Here is an 18,201-nt window from a genome sequence, read left to right on the forward strand (position 1 = left end):
CAGAGACACTAGCTTCATAATCAGATCTGGTCTGCGTCACAGACCCAGGCTCTAGCCCAGCCACAGACCGGCCTGCTCTCTAGGGCCCACCATTCCTTCCAGGCCATGGCAGATGCTGAACAGTGTCAGCTTAGCCAGGAGCTCAAATGCTGACAACCCCAGAGCTGGTCTGTGCCCCAGTGGTGCTGGGCTGCAGGGCACACAGCACCGTCTACACCATTGCACTGTTTGCAGGGCCTGGGGAGGCGAGAAGCTGGGAAGTCCCGCTTGGCCTCAGACCCAGCTTGCTGTGTGAATCTGGGCACGTCATTCAGCCACTTTGGGTTTGAGTTGTTTTATCCACAAAATGGAACTACTGAGAGTTACCCTTTCCTCACTAGGTCAATCTAACAATCTAATATGGTGGCTGCAGGCCTCAGAATCGGGCAGACCTGGCTACATGTGGTCTTTTCACTGCCACTGTGATCTCCGGCAAGTTCCTTTACTTCTCTGAGCCTTGGTATAAAACAGATGAACAATATCTTCAGCAAAGGATTTTTGTGAGTTTGAATAGAGGGTGGCTGTGGAATTTCATGTCTATGGTCAGGTGTGGCACTGTTGTCCTCTCTGTCACCAGGGCCATGGGGAAATGGTGGGGCAAGCTTAAGCTACCAGATCCCAGAAGCTTTTGCTGTCCACTTCATCCTGGAAACACTCCCAGCTTTGCAGCTGGAACCTTCAGGGTCGTGCCCTTGATGGGGGCCACAGGTGGGGGTGACTGCAGGTGATGAGCTGTGGACAAAAAGTATTCATCTTTGGTCACTAGCATCAGAACATCCTGCCACTAGCTACAGGGCCGTAGCTGGAAGACCAGTAGACAGGGGCTGACATATCTAGGCTCTGTCTCTTTGGGCCTAGTTTCTGCATCTGAAATGGGCTTAAACTAGGTCTCTGTGACATTTGACCCAAGCCCCCCTCCACGAGGGATGTCTTTGCCTGGGAACAGTACGGAGGGATGAGAATGGGGGCTGGGTGGCTAGACCCACTCCAAAGTCTCCCAAGCCACAGAAGCAAGGCCAGAGCTTCCAGAGACTTTCCTCTAGACTTGCCTCCACCTCTCCATCCCCCACTGCCCTGTCACCAAGGGGACCCCAGCATGGTAGCTTTGGGGGGGGGGGGCAGGATATGCCCACCTTGGCCCTGTCCAGCTACACTGCAGCCGCCCACTCGGAGCTGCAGGAGTGGAGAGGGGCTGGTGGCAGTGGGCTGGGGTCAAGGGTGCTGTAAAGGAGAGCATTACCCCAAATACATATTAGCCAATCAGGAAGATTAATTATTAATAACAACTTATCAATTAATAATGGTTTGTAATTTATTGAACACTCCTCTACCCATTACTAAGCACTTTATATGTATAATTTAGTCCTTTTGACAACCCACTCAGATAAGAATTTTTATCACCATTTTCCAGATGAGAAAACATGATCAGAGAGGTTCAAGGTTACACAGTAGGAACTGGGTAGGACCTGGGCTTGGGATCAAGGTCTGCCTGAACTTGGGGCCTGTGAGCCTGTGCCGCTTCCTCTGCACTTCCGTGGCTGCCCTGTGTGGGTCTTGAGAATTTAGTGATAGGTTTAGGGAAACACACGCCTGCCATGTCTATAGACCTTCGTTCCCTGAGGAGCCTCAGGCTGGCAAGCTTTTCTCCCTGGTGTCCTCACACCCCAGGCAAGCTGAGAAAGCGGCTTCTCTGCCCACTTCCAGGCTGCAGGGGGCTCCAGGTGTCCTTCCACATGTCCCGATGTCTAGACCTTTCAGGAGGAGCCCCCATCTGTACAGATGCCAGGAGATGTCCCTCTGGGACCCTGCAGCCTGCAGTCTTCCTCTTCCGAGGCCTGGACCGATGCCTTCCCACCCCACCCCCAGCCTGGACTTGGACCGAGCGGGCGCCCTGCAGAGTCCATGCAGAGCAGTGCCCACCACCTGCTCCAGGGCAGAGAAAGGGGCCGCTGGTCCTCCTGGCTGCTCACCTATCCCAGGCAATTTCTCCTCCTCTGCTGGCAGATCTTCCACATGACCTACGACCTGGCCAGTGCCGTGGTGCGCATCGTGAACCTCATCGGCATGATGCTCCTGCTCTGCCACTGGGATGGCTGCCTGCAGTTCCTGGTACCCATGCTGCAGGACTTTCCTGATGACTGCTGGGTGTCCATCAACAACATGGTGGTGAGTGCACCCAGCCCGGTTCTCTCTCTAAGCCATAGGCGGGCTCTCCAGAGGTAGGGAGGCGAGATGTGGACTTCCAGCGTGTAGGACCCTGAGTACCGCCCAGAGCTGAGGGGCATGTAGCTCTACCCAGTACAGGCCCAATGGCTTGCTTCCAGTCCAGGAATCCATTCACAGCTCTGGGTTGGGAGCTGGTACCTCCACCTTCTCACAGCCTCCATTGCAACTGCGAGCCTCAGTATTTCATCTTAGTTTTACCAGGGACACTAAGACCTGGGCGGCCTCGGGTTGTATCAGGTGTGGCAATGCTGGGCTGGCAGCTCCTGGCCTCCTGTCTCTGCCCCTTAGAAGCCAAGTCCTTAAAAGCTGAGCCTGAGGCTGGGTGCAGTGGCTCATACCAGTAATCCCAGTGCTTTAGGAAGCCGAGGCAGGAGGGTCGCTTCAGCCCAGGAATTGTAAACCAGCCCGAGCAACATAGGGAGACCCCTGACTACAAAAAATAAATAAAATTTATTTTTAAAAGATTAGTCGGGTGTGGTGGCAAGCACATGTGTCCCGGCTATACAGGAGGATCCCTTGAGCTCACTTGCACTTCAGCCTGGGTAACAGAGCAAGATCTTGTCTCAAAATGAATAAATTAATAAAAATAAAAAAACAAAAAGCCGAGCCCAAGAAAACAGACGCCTTTGAGGGTACTATTTGCAGCTCATGCACACTCCCAGATCATGCGTGGTCACTTTCTACTCCAACAGCAGAGCTGGGCTGCCCCCACCCCCAACATATCCTGGTCCGAGGTGGGGTCCCGATGGGGAGGACAGGCAGGATGGAGGCTGACACCACCCTATCCCTCCAACCTTGCGAGTGGGTCAGTGTGGGTGGGAGAAGTTGAACTTGGGGCCTTGGAAGCCATAGGGCAGAGTCTTCAGTCCCCTTGTGGATAAGGTGGGCTCCAGGCAGGACAGAAGACACCCTGGATCTATGAGCCCTTCTGGTCTCTGGTAAACCCCTTCCTCTCCCAGGCTCCCTCCCAGTCAGTTTGGTTTGGTCTGAAGGCAAATTCCCAGGGCCCCAGGGGAGGAAAAATCGGCTTTGAAAGAGGTGAAAGAGACCCTGAGGCATCTTTCAGCATCAAACAGGCCTTTACAAAACAGCCTTTTGATGAGCTAAGTGTAAATGAATCGGCCATATGGATTGAATTCCCTGTTCCCAGAGGCTCAGCAGTAAAGGCCGGAAACCCTGACTGGAGGCCACTGGGGGCCTGCCCCTGTTCCCCAAGGCTGGGAACCCAGGCCCCTTCCACTCCTGGGGATCAGCCCTGCTGGTCCCCACTCCAGTCTAGACTGAGCCACCAGACCCAAGGAGCCAGCTCAGCTCTGTTCGGGGCGGTCTGGCAGATCTTGAATATGGCTCGAGGCTCACGGCTCCCACGCCTTCTCATGGGGGCTGCGCCTCCGGCAGGTGCTCTGCGGGCCTGGGTAGGTTTCTACACTGTGGCTCATGCCTCTGCCCTGTGAGCAGAAAGACACCAGGGAGGTGGCCGATGCTGGCATTCATGTGGTTCAGCTGGCCCTCATCTGGGGCAGTGTCCTCTCTCTGTGAGGGTGGCAGGCCCACACATGCACTAAATTCAAGAGATGGCCCTTCCGATCCCAATGTTCCCACGCTGAGCCTTCCTTGAGACACCGACTGGCTTTGTAGACAAAAATAGCCAAGAGCTTCCCTCCTCCTGTCCCCACGCCTTGTGTGTTCCGGAGAATCTGCCTTGGGGGTAGTGGGAGGAGAACTGGTGGCCGCAGCCCTGGCAGAGGCGGGCAGGGTTCATGCAGGAGGCCAGTTAGCTCACAGCTTTAACTTTTGCTCACCCAAAATGAGGGCAGTGTTTTTCGGCTCAGTCTGCCAGAGCTTGTACCCCCAGGGGAAGCATATCTGGTTTTATAATTGAGGTCAGTGGGGAAACGGGCTTCACTTGGCAGCTGTTTAGGGGGTAGGGGGTGGAGCTGTTTTAGCAAGGGAAGGACAGCAGGGTGGCTCAGCCCGGGCCCTTTGCCACCCAGCCAGGAGGCTCCAAGCTGCCCCATGGGGGCTGGGCCATGCTGGCTCCCGTACCTTTACTGGCGCTTCCAGGTCCGATCCCTGCCTCCATTGCAAGAGGAAGGCGCAAGAGGGGGACTCGCTGGCAGCACAGGCTGCCTCTGTGGGCCTCCTGCCCCTCACCCAAGGCTTTCGGCCAACAGCAAGGTTGGGGAGCCCTGGGCCCAGCCACTGAGAAAGTTAGGTTGAGGTGAGGAGGTGGCAGGGACTTTTCTTGCTAGTGAGAAGGGCCTTCCCTCTCATCCATTGCCCCCACCCATCCGTCTGTCCACAGAACAACTCCTGGGGGAAGCAGTACTCCTACGCGCTCTTCAAGGCCATGAGCCACATGCTGTGCATCGGCTACGGACGGCAGGCGCCCGTGGGCATGTCCGACGTCTGGCTCACCATGCTCAGCATGATCGTGGGCGCCACCTGCTACGCCATGTTCATTGGCCACGCCACTGCCCTCATCCAGTCCCTGGACTCCTCCCGGCGCCAGTACCAGGAAAAGGTAGGTCCACGCAGGGAGGACCTGCACGTTGGTCCCTCCCAAGAGGGAGCACAGGCCACCAGCCAGTGGGGCCCCAGCAGGAACCGCCCTGTTCCCACCCCCTGGGATCGGGACTCCCAGTGTGAGGGAAGAGCAGGAGGAGGGGGACACCTCTGAGATGTGAAGAGTTTCAGCTCCCTGGCCTGGCACCTCCACATGTCTTTTTATCTGTGCCCACCTTCCCCATCTCCGGTGTCACTGGGGCCTGTGGCTCCTGGCTGAGGCCTTGTGCCCTCCGTGCTGCTCCGGTAGGCATTTGACAGTCACCACGCCCTTCCTGGCCACTCAGTCGTTCTGCAGGACCACACTCTCGCGGTGTTCCTCCTGCCCCTCTGGCCACTCCCCCGTCCCCCTTTGCTGGCTTCTCTTCCCAGTCACTGCCACTGGAGTCCCCAGCGGCTCAGGCCTCGCCCCTGACCCTCCCTGTGTCTGGGGCCCCGGTGCTGCGGTTTCACCACCCAGGCCCGCAGGCTCTGCGCCCATCCTCGCGCAGTGGGGCCTGTACAGCATCAGCAGCCCCAGCTCATCTCTCAGCTCCAGGTGGTTTATTTCATTCCTCTCTGGACACGTCACGCCCCTCTTGTCTGTAATGAGAAGTCCGCCCTGTCCTCTCTACTCCACCCTCTGCTCTTCCCAGACCCCAGGCCAGAGACTAGGAGCCATCCCTGACCTCTCTCTGTCATCAGTGCCTACCTCAAAGCCACAGCTCCTTCTCTGCATCCCAGCCACCCTCCCCCGTCACCAGCTTCATCTCTCCCTGGGGTCTCAACAGCAGCCCCCTCACCGTGGAGAATGAGTCCTGTGGCTTGGAGTCAGGCCCCCTGGGTCCTGCCCCAGCTTCTCTGCTGCCGAGCTCTGTTGGAGTGTGGGCCTGCGCCTCCGCGGTGTGGGGCCTCGTTTCCTCATCTGCAGGGCGGGGGTGGTACTGGGCATCAGCCCGTGGGGGTTGCAAGTAAGCTCCCCTGTGTTTATCAGCTAAGGAAGTTCTGCCCTGGCTGCTTCCGCTGCACGCCTCACACAGCGGTTGGAGCGGCATCTAAAACGCATCAGCCCGATCCTCTCCTTAAAACTCTTCAGGGACTTCACATTGCTCTGAAGACATATATTCACTCCTAAGCATGTTTTCCCAGCCCGGCATTTGAGGGGCAAAACCAGGTCTCTGCCCTCGTGCTGAGCTCCTGCCCTGGGCCCTGCACCCTTTATTTCAGCCTGGCCAGATGTCTCTCCCCATGCCCGCTCCTGCCGTGGGGCCCAGACACAGGCTTTCACCCTCAACTGTCCTCCCCGCTCTCCACCTGACACCCTCTCCGCATCCAACCTCACCTCTTGGAGAAGCCTTCTGTGACCCGGCCAGCTCCTCACCCGTCATGTGACCCCATGGCACCCTCTCCTCCTTCACCACACTCGGCACTCCGGTGATGATGTTATTAACTATAGGCAGCCATCTGTTTAACGTCCACCTTCCCTCTCCAGGCCACGGCTCCATGAGGGGAGGACCCAGTATGTCGTTCTCCATTTTATGCCCCATGCCTGGCATATAGTAGGGTCAGCATTTGTGGATTCATTGCCTACCTGCCTGCCCCAGGCACTGTCCTTTGGTGGGATGACTGACAGGCGGTGTGGAGGTCCAGGTCCCATGATGCCAAGAAGAGAGCTCAGGAGAGCCTGCAGAGCCGGGAGGGAAGGAGAGCTCACCCTGAGGAGGCAGAGGAAGGAGAAGGTGGAAGAGAATTCTAGGCCAGGCATCAGAATGAGCACGAGCATAGGTGTGGTGGCAGAGAAATTAGCCTGGCTAGAACGCAGGGCCCTGGGTTAGAAGGGAGCAGACGGGAAGGGAGGTAAAAAAGGCATCGAGCTAAAAAGATCAGGGCTTAGCCCAGGCCCAGGAGGGATCGTTCTGGAGCCAGCACCAGGGCCCAGCCTGTGACTGGGGTGGGGCTCAGCATGTGAGTGGGGTCAGGGCTCAGTGTGTGACCAAGGCTAGGGTTTAGTCTGGGGTCAGGATCAGGGATTAGTATAGAAAAAGCGTTTGGGGCCAGGTGTGGTGGCTCACACCTATAATCACAGCACTTTGGGAGGCCAAGGCAGGCAGATCACCTGAGGTCAAGAGTCCATGACCAGCCTGGCCAACATGGTGAAACTTCATCTCTACTAAAAGTAAAAAAAAAAAATAGCTAGGCGTGGCAGTACACACCTGTAGTCCCAGCTATTTAGGGAGGCTGAGGCAGGAGAATCACTTGAACCCAGGAGGCAGAGGTTGCAGTGAGCCAAGATTGCGCCACTGCACTCCAGCCTGGGTGACAGAGGGAGACTCCGTCGCAAAAAAAAGAAAAAGAAAAGAAAAAGATAAAGCATCTGGGAGGCTGGGCATGATGGCTCATGCCTGTAATCCCAGCACTTTGAGAGGCTGAGGCAAGCTGATTTCTTGAGCCCAGGAGTTCAAGACCAGCCTGGGCAACATGGCAAAACCCTGTCTATACTAAAAATACAAAAATTAGCCAGGCTTGGTGGCGCGTGCCTATAGTGCCAGCTACTTAGGAGGCTGAGGTGAGAGAATCACTTGAGCCCAGGAGGTTGAGGCTGCAGTGAGCTGTGTTCACATCACTGCACTCCAGTCTAGGTGACACAGCAAGACCCTGTCTTAACAACAAAAAAACAATAAATAAATAAATAAATAAATAAATAAAAATAAAAGAAAATGCATTAGAGTTTATTTTAGGGCCAGAGTCAAGGTGTCTGTGGCTTTTGACTTGAGACTTTTATTAAAATGGTTTTCCTTTGGCTCATATCTAAGTCTGCCTGATAAATTTCTCTTAGATGTCTTCCCTCCCCTCCATCCCCATGTCTGTCTCTCACCTGGACCACTTCAGCCTTTTAACTCCTGCCCCATGTCTAGACCCTGCCTCCCCACCCCTACCTGTTCTCTGGGGATCAGGGTAGGGATTCTCTAAAACACAGCTCCAAGTCTTCCAGCTGCCTCCGCCCCTATAACCAGCCGGGAAGTCACTGTCCCCTGGGACTTTGCATCACTTGGAGCAATCAGAGGCCAGGGTGGCTGGACAAAGTTTAGGAAATGTCATTTCTCAGCCCTCATTTGCCTGTGGGTATTTCTGTGCAGCAGTTCTGTGTCCCCACCTCTTGGGAGCACGCATAGATGCAAACAGGCTGCCCCATTTCTGATTGCTGCTGGGGTTACAGGGACTTCCTCTGCTTCCCATCCGGGAGGAGTCTGTGTTGTTGCCTAATCAATACCTCCCATCCCTCGTTCTGCTCTTGAGAGTCCCACTGTCCACCCACAATCTACGATGGTGGGAGCAACGTCCACTGCTCTCAGCAAGGGTGGGCAGGATCATTTCTTATTTGAGCCCCAGGGTCTGAGGCTCACAAATCTTTTGTACCCGAGCCTCTATTTGCAGGTTGCCTCAAATTAGTCTACCCTGCTTTTCCCTTGCCTGGAGTTGCTCTCAATGAAATGACCCGGGGTCTCAGCTGAGGCCGCGTTTGGATTCATAGTATAGAGCAGCCAGGCATCCTTGCTTCTGCCTCTGAGCGTTCTGAGCCATTGCAGCCTCGCCTCCTGACTGTGCCAGTTGTCACTGCTGGGAGGAAACAGCTTCTTTCCCCACAGTCGGTGAGGCTTCCCTGTCCCCAGTGTAAACATTCCAAGGAAACGTGATGGACCTCCCTGGCGATACAGTTGGTGTCCTGTCACTGGGCTTTGGACATTCCCTGCTGCCCCCACCCACCTCCTTAGTATTAAACACAGGACCAGATGCTGGTGGGGCCGCCTCCTCCATGCCAAGCAGCTAGGAGCCCGGGCAGTTGTTGGGAGCACAGTGAGGTCATTTCAACACTGTAGAGCTCAGATCTCAAGGAACCAAGTTTAGCCAAGAATTCCCCCAGAGTGGGTGCCCGGATGTGGTGCCTGCTGAGGCGGTGGGGCTGGCTGCACGGAGATGACGCCCCCTTCTCCCGGCCTCAGTATAAGCAGGTGGAGCAGTACATGTCCTTCCACAAGCTCCCGCCCGACACCCGGCAGCGCATCCACGACTACTACGAGCACCGCTACCAGGGCAAGATGTTCGACGAGGAGAGCATCCTGGGCGAGCTGAGCGAGCCCCTGCGGGAGGTGAGCTGTGCAGCGGCCCGGCGGGGAGGGGAGCCAGGCCTTCCTGGCAGCCAGCTCCCCTCACCTCCTCCTTCCTGTGTCCCAATCCACCCTGTCCGGCAGGAGATCATCAACTTTAACTGCCGGAAGCTGGTGGCCTCCATGCCACTGTTTGCCAACGCGGACCCCAACTTCGTGACGTCCATGCTGACCAAGCTGCGTTTCGAGGTCTTCCAGCCCGGGGACTACATCATCCGGGAAGGCACCATTGGCAAGAAGATGTACTTCATCCAGCACGGCGTGGTCAGCGTGCTCACCAAGGGCAACAAGGAGACCAAGCTGGCCGACGGCTCCTACTTTGGAGGTGAGGCAGCCCCGGGCCCTGGGGGACAGGACAGCTGCTCCCAGGGGATGGGCTGGGGAGACACTAAGGGGACACAGGCAGTGAGCACCCTTCGTGGCCACAGCCTGGAGGGAAGTGTTTGTGAGCCCGGGTTAGGGGTGTCTTAGTCAGTCTGGGCCTCTTGTAACAAAAGTGCCACAGACTGGGTGGCTTGTAAACCACAGGAATGTATGTCTCATGGTTCTGGAGGCTGACCATCTGAGCTGAGGGGGCCAGCATGGTTGGGGCTAGTGAGGGCTCTCTTCTGGGCTGCACTGCTGACTTCACGCCATGTCCTCACGTGGCAGAAGGAGGATGAGCTAGCTCCCTGGCCGCCTCCTAAAAGGGCACTAATTCCATCCACGAGGGCTCCAGCCTCATGATCTAATTAGCTCCCTAGGCCCCACCTCCAAATACCATCATGCTGGAATTAGGGGTTCAACATATAAATTTGGTGGGAGGACATTCAGTCCAGAGCAGAGGGTATGTCCCAAAGATGGGAAAGACTGTCCAGCCCCCATTTGGTGGGGAAGAGGCATCCAGTGTGGCCACAGTCTGGGGACAGGGCCTTGTGAGCCTACCAAGGTTTCTGTGCCAGGTAGTCAGGGCCAAGGTCAGGGTGGGCAGTCCCCGTGGCTTGGGCAGGCTGTGCATGCCTCACCCTGAGTCCTGATGCTCTGGCAGAGATCTGCCTGCTGACACGGGGCCGGCGCACAGCTAGCGTGAGGGCCGACACCTACTGCCGCCTCTACTCGCTGAGCGTGGACAACTTCAATGAGGTGCTGGAGGAGTACCCCATGATGCGAAGGGCCTTTGAGACTGTGGCGCTGGACCGCCTGGACCGCATCGGTGAGGGGGATGGGCCACAGGCGGGGCAGGCGGGGGGCGGGAGGGGCAGGAGGGCAGGGCTTCTCTATGCCTAAGCTGGGTCTGCACCTGATCTCCTTCCCCGCTCTGCCCTGAGTGCTTGCTCTTGTTCCGTGGCCCAGGCAAGAAGAACTCCATCCTCCTCCACAAAGTCCAGCACGACCTCAACTCGGGCGTCTTCAACTACCAGGAGAACGAGATCATCCAGCAGATTGTGCAGCATGACCGGGAGATGGCGCACTGCGCACACCGCGTCCAGGCCGCCGCCTCTGCCACCCCGACCCCCACGCCTGTCATCTGGACCCCGCTGATCCAGGCACCACTGCAGGCTGCTGCGGCCACCACTTCTGTGGCCATAGCCCTCACCCACCACCCTCGCCTGCCTGCTGCCATCTTCCGCCCTCCCCCAGGATCTGGGCTGGGCAACCTCGGCGCCGGGCAGACGCCAAGGCACCTGAAACGGCTGCAGTCCCTGATCCCTTCTGCGCTGGGCTCCGCCTCGCCCGCCAGCAGCCCATCCCAGGTAGACACGCCGTCTTCATCCTCCTTCCACATCCAACAGCTGGCTGGATTCTCTGCCCCCGCCGGACTGAGCCCACTCCTGCCCTCATCCAGCTCCTCCCCACCCCCCGGGGCCTGCGGCTCCCCCTCGGCTCCCATACCATCAGCTGGCACAGCCGCCACCACCACAGCCGGGTTTGGCCACTTCCACAAGGCACTGGGCGGCTCCCTGTCCTCCTCCGACTCTCCCCTGCTCACCCCGCTGCAGCCAGGCGCCCGCTCCCCGCAGGCTGCCCAGCCACCTCCGGCACCACCCGGGGCCCGGGGAAGCCTGGGACTCCCGGAGCACTTCTTGCCACCCCCACCCTCATCCAGATCCCCATCATCTAGCCCTGGGCAGCTGGGCCAGCCTCCCGGGGAGTTGTCCCTAGGTCTGGCTGCTGGCCCACCGAGCACGCCAGAGACACCCCCACGGCAGCCTGAGCCGCCATCCCTTGTGGCAGGGGCCTCTGGGGGGGCTTCCCCTGTAGGCTTTACTCCCCGAGGAGGTCTCAGCCCCCCTGGCCACAGCCCAGGCCCCCCAAGAACCTTCCCAAGTGCCCCACCCCGGGCCTCTGGCTCCCACGGATCCTTGCTTCTGCCACCTGCATCCAGCCCCCCACCACCCCAGGTCCCCCAGCGCCGGGGCACGCCCCCCCTCACCCCCGGCCGCCTCACCCAGGACCTCAAGCTCATCTCTGCATCTCAGCCAGCCCTGCCTCAGGACGGGGCACAGACTCTCCGCAGAGCCTCCCCGCACTCCTCAGGGGAGTCCATGGCTGCCTTCCCGCTCTTCCCCAGGGCTGGGGGTGGCAGCGGGGGCAGTGGGAGCAGCGGGGGCCTTGGTCCCCCTGGGAGGCCCTATGGTGCCATCCCCGGCCAGCACGTCACTCTGCCTCGGAAGACATCCTCAGGTTCTTTGCCACCCCCTCTGTCTTTGTTTGGGGCAAGAGCCACCTCTTCTGGGGGGCCCCCTCTGACTGCTGGACCCCAGAGGGAACCTGGGGCCAGGCCTGAGCCAGTGCGCTCCAAACTGCCGTCCAATCTATGAGCTGGGCCCTTCCCTCTTCTTTCTTCTTTTCTCTCCGTTCCTTCTTCCTTCAGGTTTAACTGTGATTAGGAGATATACCAATAACAGTAATAATTATTTAAAAAACCACACACACCAGAAAATCAAAAGACAGCAGAAAATAACCAGGTATCTTAGAGCTATAGATTTTTGGTCACTTGCTTTTATAGACTATTTTAATACTCAGCACTAGAGGGAGGGAGGGGGAGGGAGGAGGGAGCAGGCAGGTCCCAAATGCAAAAGCCAGAGAAAGGCAGATGGGGTCTCGGGGCTGGGCAGGGGTCGAGGTGGCCAGTGTTGGGGGTTCTTAGAGCAGATGTGTCATTGTGTTCATTTAGAGAAACAGCTGCCATCAGCCCCTTAGCTGTAAGTTGGAGCTCCACTCTGCCCCCAGGAAGGGGCTGCCCCGGGGCGTGCCCTGGGGGGCCTCAGATGCCTGCGACCTTGGGAGAAAAGGGCCAGGGCCCTGAGGGCCTAGCATTTTTTTCTACTGTAAACGTAGCAAGATCTGTATATGAATATATGTATATGTATGTAAGATGTGTATATGTATAGCTATGTAGCGCTCTGTAGAGCCATGTAGATAGCCACTCGTGCGCACACGTGTGCGGTCTAGTTTATTCCCATGTTGCCAGGATGCCCAGGTCACCTTACACCCAGCAACCCACCTTGGCCCGCAGGCTGTGCACTGCATGGTCTAGGGATGTTCTCTCTCCAGTCCTCAGGGAAGAGGACCCCAGGACTTCGCAGCAGGCCCCCTCTCTCGTCTCAGATCCAGTCCCAGCCTGACCTCTCACCACACGGAAGTGGAAGACTCTCCTTTCCTAGGGCCTCAGGCACACCCCGCCACCTCTGGGGCCATCAGTTTGCCCATCTGTACAGCGGGAGGTGAGGGGAACTTCTGTGTATTGAGTCTGCTCTGTGGCAAGCACTGGTTTCGCACTTTACACACGTTCACTCCTTCAGTTTCACAAAGACCATGGGGTGGCCACTTTCATTCTCCCCATTTAGCAGATGAAGAAACAGTTCTGGGTAATTTCTCCACCATCATGTAACTCGGAATGGCAGAGTGGGGACTGATTTGAGGTTCAAATTCACGCCTGCTTGAGGCCCAAGTCTGTGTTCCTTCCATCAGAAAACTGTTGAGGGGGGCTGAGGTAGATGGTCCCCAAGCGTGGTGCAGAAGGAAGACACCAGATTTTGGCAGCAGTCAGGCCTGGGTTTGAATCCCAGCCCTGCCACTTCTTAGCTGTATGATCTTGGGCAAGTTATCTGACTTTTCTGTCACCTCATTTGTAAAATGGGAATCATTATGGTACCGCCTCACAAGGACCTATGAGGACCAGATGAGAAAAATCTATATGTGAAATGCCCAGCCCAGCGCCTGGCACATACCATGGTAGGTGCTCAATAAATCACATTTCTTCTGCCCCTCATATGCCCAGCCTATTGCTCCAGCAAACTATGTGAGAGCCCAGGGAGCTTTGGCTGAGGGCTCCAAGACTTAAAATCTCAGGACTCAGGAGGTGGCTGGGCCTCCCTAAGGGCCCAAGGAAGGTGTGTGGCCAGAGGTGGGTGGGAGCCAGACCTTGAGATGTGGGAAGACTTCAACAGGGAGAGAGGGAGGGAATGGTGGGTGGGATGGAGTATATAGCGGGGAGATTCCTGAGGTGGATGTGGAGTGGTGGATTAGGGCTTTGGGAGGGAATCCGCAGGCTGAGGGGTCAGAGGGATGGCCTTGGGTGATAGGCTAAGGGCTTGACTGGGCTTGGTCCTGGCAACTAGGAGCCATAAGCAAGTTCCAGATTGCAGGAACGAGAAAGCAGCTCAGATGCCTTCGGAGGCACCATCCTCCCTCCTCCCAGATGGGATCCTGCCAGAGGCAAAGTCAGGGGTCTGCCCCTGCCTATAGGGCCAGAGCAGGTATAGCTGCAATCCCCAAATAATGAGATGGGCTGGCCCCACATTATCCATCCAGAACATTCCATGCTTCAAGCCAGAATGTTGGCAAGATTAGGTTTTGCCTTGAGCTATCCTGGGATGTGGGAAAAACCGATTTCTCCATAGATGGGCTGCAGGGAGTGGGAGGCAGTATTCCAGGAGAGAAGTGGGTGAAGGTTCCTGGGATCTTAGGTAAAGACTAGATGCCGCCTGGTGCTGGTCTGTACTGTGCTGGCTCAGGAGTTCTGAGAACTGGAAAGACTTAGCCTCAACCTGAGTTCTGCACGCACCCCTTCCCCTTAAGGAAGGCAGCTCTGAGAGGCAGCAGGACTTGATCCAAACCCACAGTCTTGTCCTGGAGGCAGCAGGGGTGAAGGTGGAGGGTCCAGGGCCATGAGGAGGCTGCTTGCCATCAGAGCCTGGCCTGACCACCCTCTTCTCTACTTACACACACATGTATTTTATAACAGCCCTGACCCAACCTGGCCACTCTGCAGAGACTGGGACAGCCAGGTGCAGGCAGGGGGCCCTCCCACACCCAGTCACCTACAAGGAATTTTCAAATCTTCCACTTTTAAAACAGAAACCGGTAAATGCGCCGTATTGTATATTTTATTTAAATAAAAAAAATTCCAGCAGATGCTGCCTTCTTCTAGGGGCCAGGGATGGGGTTGGGGGTGAGGTCATTGGGGAATCCTGGAGTCCTGGGAACTGGGGTGTGGAAGGCAGGGGACATGGCCCAGAGGGCACATGTGGGCCCTTGTGTATGTGCAAACCTATCCCTGCAAGAGCATGGAGCTGTGTTCTGTGCATAGAGGTGTGCACGGGGGATGTGCAAGGCCTGGCTATGGACACAGGTGTGCACGCGATTATGGACTGGTGAGAATCATTAAGGAGGAGGGTGAGAGTGAGTGGGCATGTGTCCTTTGCTAGTGGAGGGGAGAAACGCAGGAGTTGGGGAGGTGTGAGACCCTTGCCACTCCCTACTGCCAGGGCTGGCTGAGGAGGAGGAGGGTGGTGAATGTGCACCTGGGCTCCATCCAGTTAGATGCTGAAGAGGGGGATGCCAGCTTAGTGTGATCAGGTAAGCTCTCAGAAGTGGGAGGATGGCTGGAGACAGAAGGTGACTGGGCAAGGGGGAGGGCATCAGAGGGGTGACCGAGGGGTGGGGGCACAGCGCTGGGCTTCTCTGTGGGTTGGTGGGGGCTTGAGGGCAGAAGCAGCATCTGGGGCCTCTGGAAGGAGGCAGGGCACGGACTCCCCACTGCTGTGCCTGCTCGAGGGGCTAGGCCTGGTCCCCGGGTGGCCCCTTTCCCCACCCCTGTCTCTAGAGGGTTCCTCCAGGCCTTGGGACTTCGCGGGGTCAGGCAGAGGCCCCCTCCCGGGCCGGCGACGTGCCACTGGAAAACCAAGTCCCCGCGGCTCCCGCCGGCATAGGGAGTGCGGTGTCTCCCGCCCCAGGAGGGGAAAGTCCTCGGAAAAGGGCAGGAAACCCGGCAGCCGTTCCCCATCACCGCTTGCCAGGGGATGCTGTTTCCATGGCAACTGGCCGGGGAGTCCCGTTGCTAAGGAGGCGGCTCAGCGGGCCCCGGCGTCCCCATGACAACTGCCCCGTGCGGCCAGGCGGCGGTGCTTCCTTGGGGACCCCGGGGGCGGCAGAGGCAGGGCGCGGCCCTGGGCTGCGATCACCTCCCTGGAGTCTGAATGGCTCAGGCCTGGCCTCTGGGGCTGTGGGGAAGCAGTGGGGACAGGTCCCGCTGAGAGGAAGCCTGCGCGGGTGGGGCATTCGCTGCGGGGCCCTCAGTCACTATCTCCTCTGTTCCCTGATGCGGGAAGGACACCTAGTAAGTACCTCCTGGGCGCTAGGCCCTGGGTCTTTCCTCTGCTGTCATCCGCCCAACCACCCCAGAGGTCAGAATTTCCCTCAGTTACAGTGAGCTAAAGGGAAAGGGGCTCAGAGAGGTAGGAATTCGCCAGCCCTGTCAGCTAGAAGGAAGGAGCAGGGCTGCACACCCAGGTGCCGGGGACTCAATCTGTCTCTTCCCACTAGAGCCCTGGTACAGGCAACAAAGGGTGCGCTGACTGTAGAGAATTTTTAAAAAGACGGTAAAAGTGACTAAATGTCAGTTTGCTTCCTCTGATCACCATGTACCAGCAATTCAGACAGTGTCAGTGAGAGAATGCTCCCCGCACAGGGGCAGACGGCTCCTCCACCCCCACCGCGAGCACCCGATGCGTCAGCCCCAAGGGACACCTGCTGTGCTCTTGCTGCTGGCGCTGTGGGAAGGCCTGAAGGCACCTTTTCTCCCTAGTGGGACTAAACCAGACTGGGGTTTTAAAGAGACAATTGAAGACAGGGCGCGGTGGCTCACGCTTGTCATCCCAGCACTTTGGGAGGCCGAGGCGGGCAGATCACGAGGTTAGGAGATCGAGACCATCCTGGCTAACACGTCTCTACTAAAAATACAAAAAAATTAGCCGGGCGTGGTGGTGGGCGCCTGGAGTCCCAGCTACTCGAGAGGCTGAGGCGGGAGAATGGCGTAAACCCGGGAGGCGGAGCTTGCAGTGAGTCGAGATCGCACCATCGCACTCCAAAAAAAAAAAAAAAAAGACAATTGAAAGAGATGCATAAGAGCCCTGCCTGGACTCCATGTCTCTTCCCAGCCGCTACTCCTCACTCTTCCCACCGGAGAGCTGTGTCCCCTCCCTGTCCTCATTTCCTCCTCCACCACATCCCTCTGACAATTTCTGATGAATTCACCTGCTCACATTGTGAAATCCAGGGCCTCCTTCCCAGCCCGTGTCCTGCTCTCCTCTTAGCAGGGTGTGACCTCCTCCACCAGGCGCTCCTCAGTGCATGGTGCCCCATCCTCTGCTCACTGCTTCACTTTTCTCAAGCTCAGCCTCAGCTTGAAGGGCTCTTCTTTCTCCCAAAACGTTGGTGCTCCCTGGGCCTCTGGCCTTGGCCCCCGTCTACTCACTCCAGATTCACTTCCTGGGATTAACCTCACCTAGGCCTGAGGCTTCCCCAGCCTGGAGGCAAAAGCTTCCCAGAGTTCCCCTACACCAGTTCAGGCCCCCGCATGCCCTGAGCCTCAGCCTGGGCTGCCGCTCCAGGGTCCCTCATTCTCTTCCGACCGACCACGGCCATTTTATTCTTTCTTGGGTTTGCAGCTTCCAGTGCACTACAAAGCATGCCTTCTCCTCCATCTGCCCCCCTTATTGATTTTCCTGCTTTAATTTTCTTTCTCTTGAGGATGGAATATTTCATACATACTGAAGAGATATATTATGTAAATCAGATATAAAAAATAATATCAACAGCCATGTCTCAATCACTCAGTTTAAGGAATGGAACATAAGGAATGGAGCATAAGGAATACTTTGAAGGCATCTGTGCTGTTGCCCAAGTGTGTCCCTCTCCCTCCCTCCAAGGAAAACCTCTCACCTGAATTTTGTCATTACTTTTCATGATACTCTTTCTATAGAAATAAATAAGAATGTATTCAGTTGCACACCAAGGTGGGGAATGGAGATTGGAAGTAGCTGACTTTGTGGCAAGAATTTTTATCAATAATATTGTCCAGAATTGATGATGTATGGTGACAATAAAAATCAGATTTTGGTCAGTTTTATTATTACTTTCTTTACAAGCAATGGGCCTTTTTATTACCTGCATTAGGGGTGGGCCATACTCACCATCTTCATACACCACTGAATATATTTGTAATTTGAAGACTTTGCGTAAATGGTATACTGCATGCATCTTTTTAATAATTTGGGTTTTCTTCATTCAGTACTGTAATTTTGAGATCCCACTGAAGAATGGATAATTCATTTTCATTGCTGTATAGCATTCCAGTATATGAATAGCCCACCATTTACATACGTGTTCTTCTGAAGACAGACATTTCAGTCAATTCTAATTCTTGTGATTAACAGCCTGCTGCTACAAATGTTCTTGTTTGTGGCTCCTGAAAAAGATGGGTAAGAGGATCTCTAGGCTCTATATCTAGGAGTGGAATAACTGACTCACAGAGTAAATTAATCTTCACTTTACAAGATAATGCCAAGCTGTTTTAAGTAGTTCTAACAATTTCCACTCCCACCTGCAGAGTATGAGAACTGCTCTTGCTTCACATTCCTGCCAATAATTGGAATCATCAGGCCTTCTTATTTTTCCCAATCTAGTCATATCTGATTGTGTTTTAATGTGCAAATCCCCAATTAACAGTAAGATTGGATGCTTGTTCGTATATTCATTTGCTGTGTTTCCTCTTCTGAGAAATATTTATTCACATATTTTGACCAATTTTCTGTTGCCTTTTTATTGATTTGTAGGAATTTCACACATCTTTTTGAAAAACTAAATCCTTTGTCCACTATATTTATTGCAAATATCTGTTTATGGTTTGTATTTTCGCTTAGTTTGGAGGGGTGTTTTTGATAAACAGAAGCTTTACACT

General features: G+C 55.9%; 1 protein-coding gene across 1 annotated transcript in view; it reads left to right on the top strand.

The window, feature by feature from the left end:
* Window positions 1–14,373, top strand: part of HCN4 (hyperpolarization activated cyclic nucleotide gated potassium channel 4) — a 49,565-nt gene extending 35,192 nt beyond the window's left edge. The window contains exons 3-8 of the mRNA XM_031668500.1: window positions 2,044–2,205; window positions 4,571–4,789; window positions 8,811–8,957; window positions 9,060–9,300; window positions 10,003–10,167; window positions 10,308–14,373. Coding sequence (XP_031524360.1) covers window positions 2,044–2,205; window positions 4,571–4,789; window positions 8,811–8,957; window positions 9,060–9,300; window positions 10,003–10,167; window positions 10,308–11,776 — 2,403 coding nt within the window. The 3' untranslated portion in view covers window positions 11,777–14,373. The remainder of the gene's footprint in view (window positions 1–2,043; window positions 2,206–4,570; window positions 4,790–8,810; window positions 8,958–9,059; window positions 9,301–10,002; window positions 10,168–10,307) is intronic.
* Window positions 14,374–18,201: the final 3,828 nt, after the last annotated feature.

Source organism: Papio anubis, chromosome 7 (assembly GCF_008728515.1).
Source record: "Papio anubis isolate 15944 chromosome 7, Panubis1.0, whole genome shotgun sequence".
Lineage (NCBI taxonomy): Eukaryota > Metazoa > Chordata > Mammalia > Primates > Cercopithecidae > Papio > Papio anubis.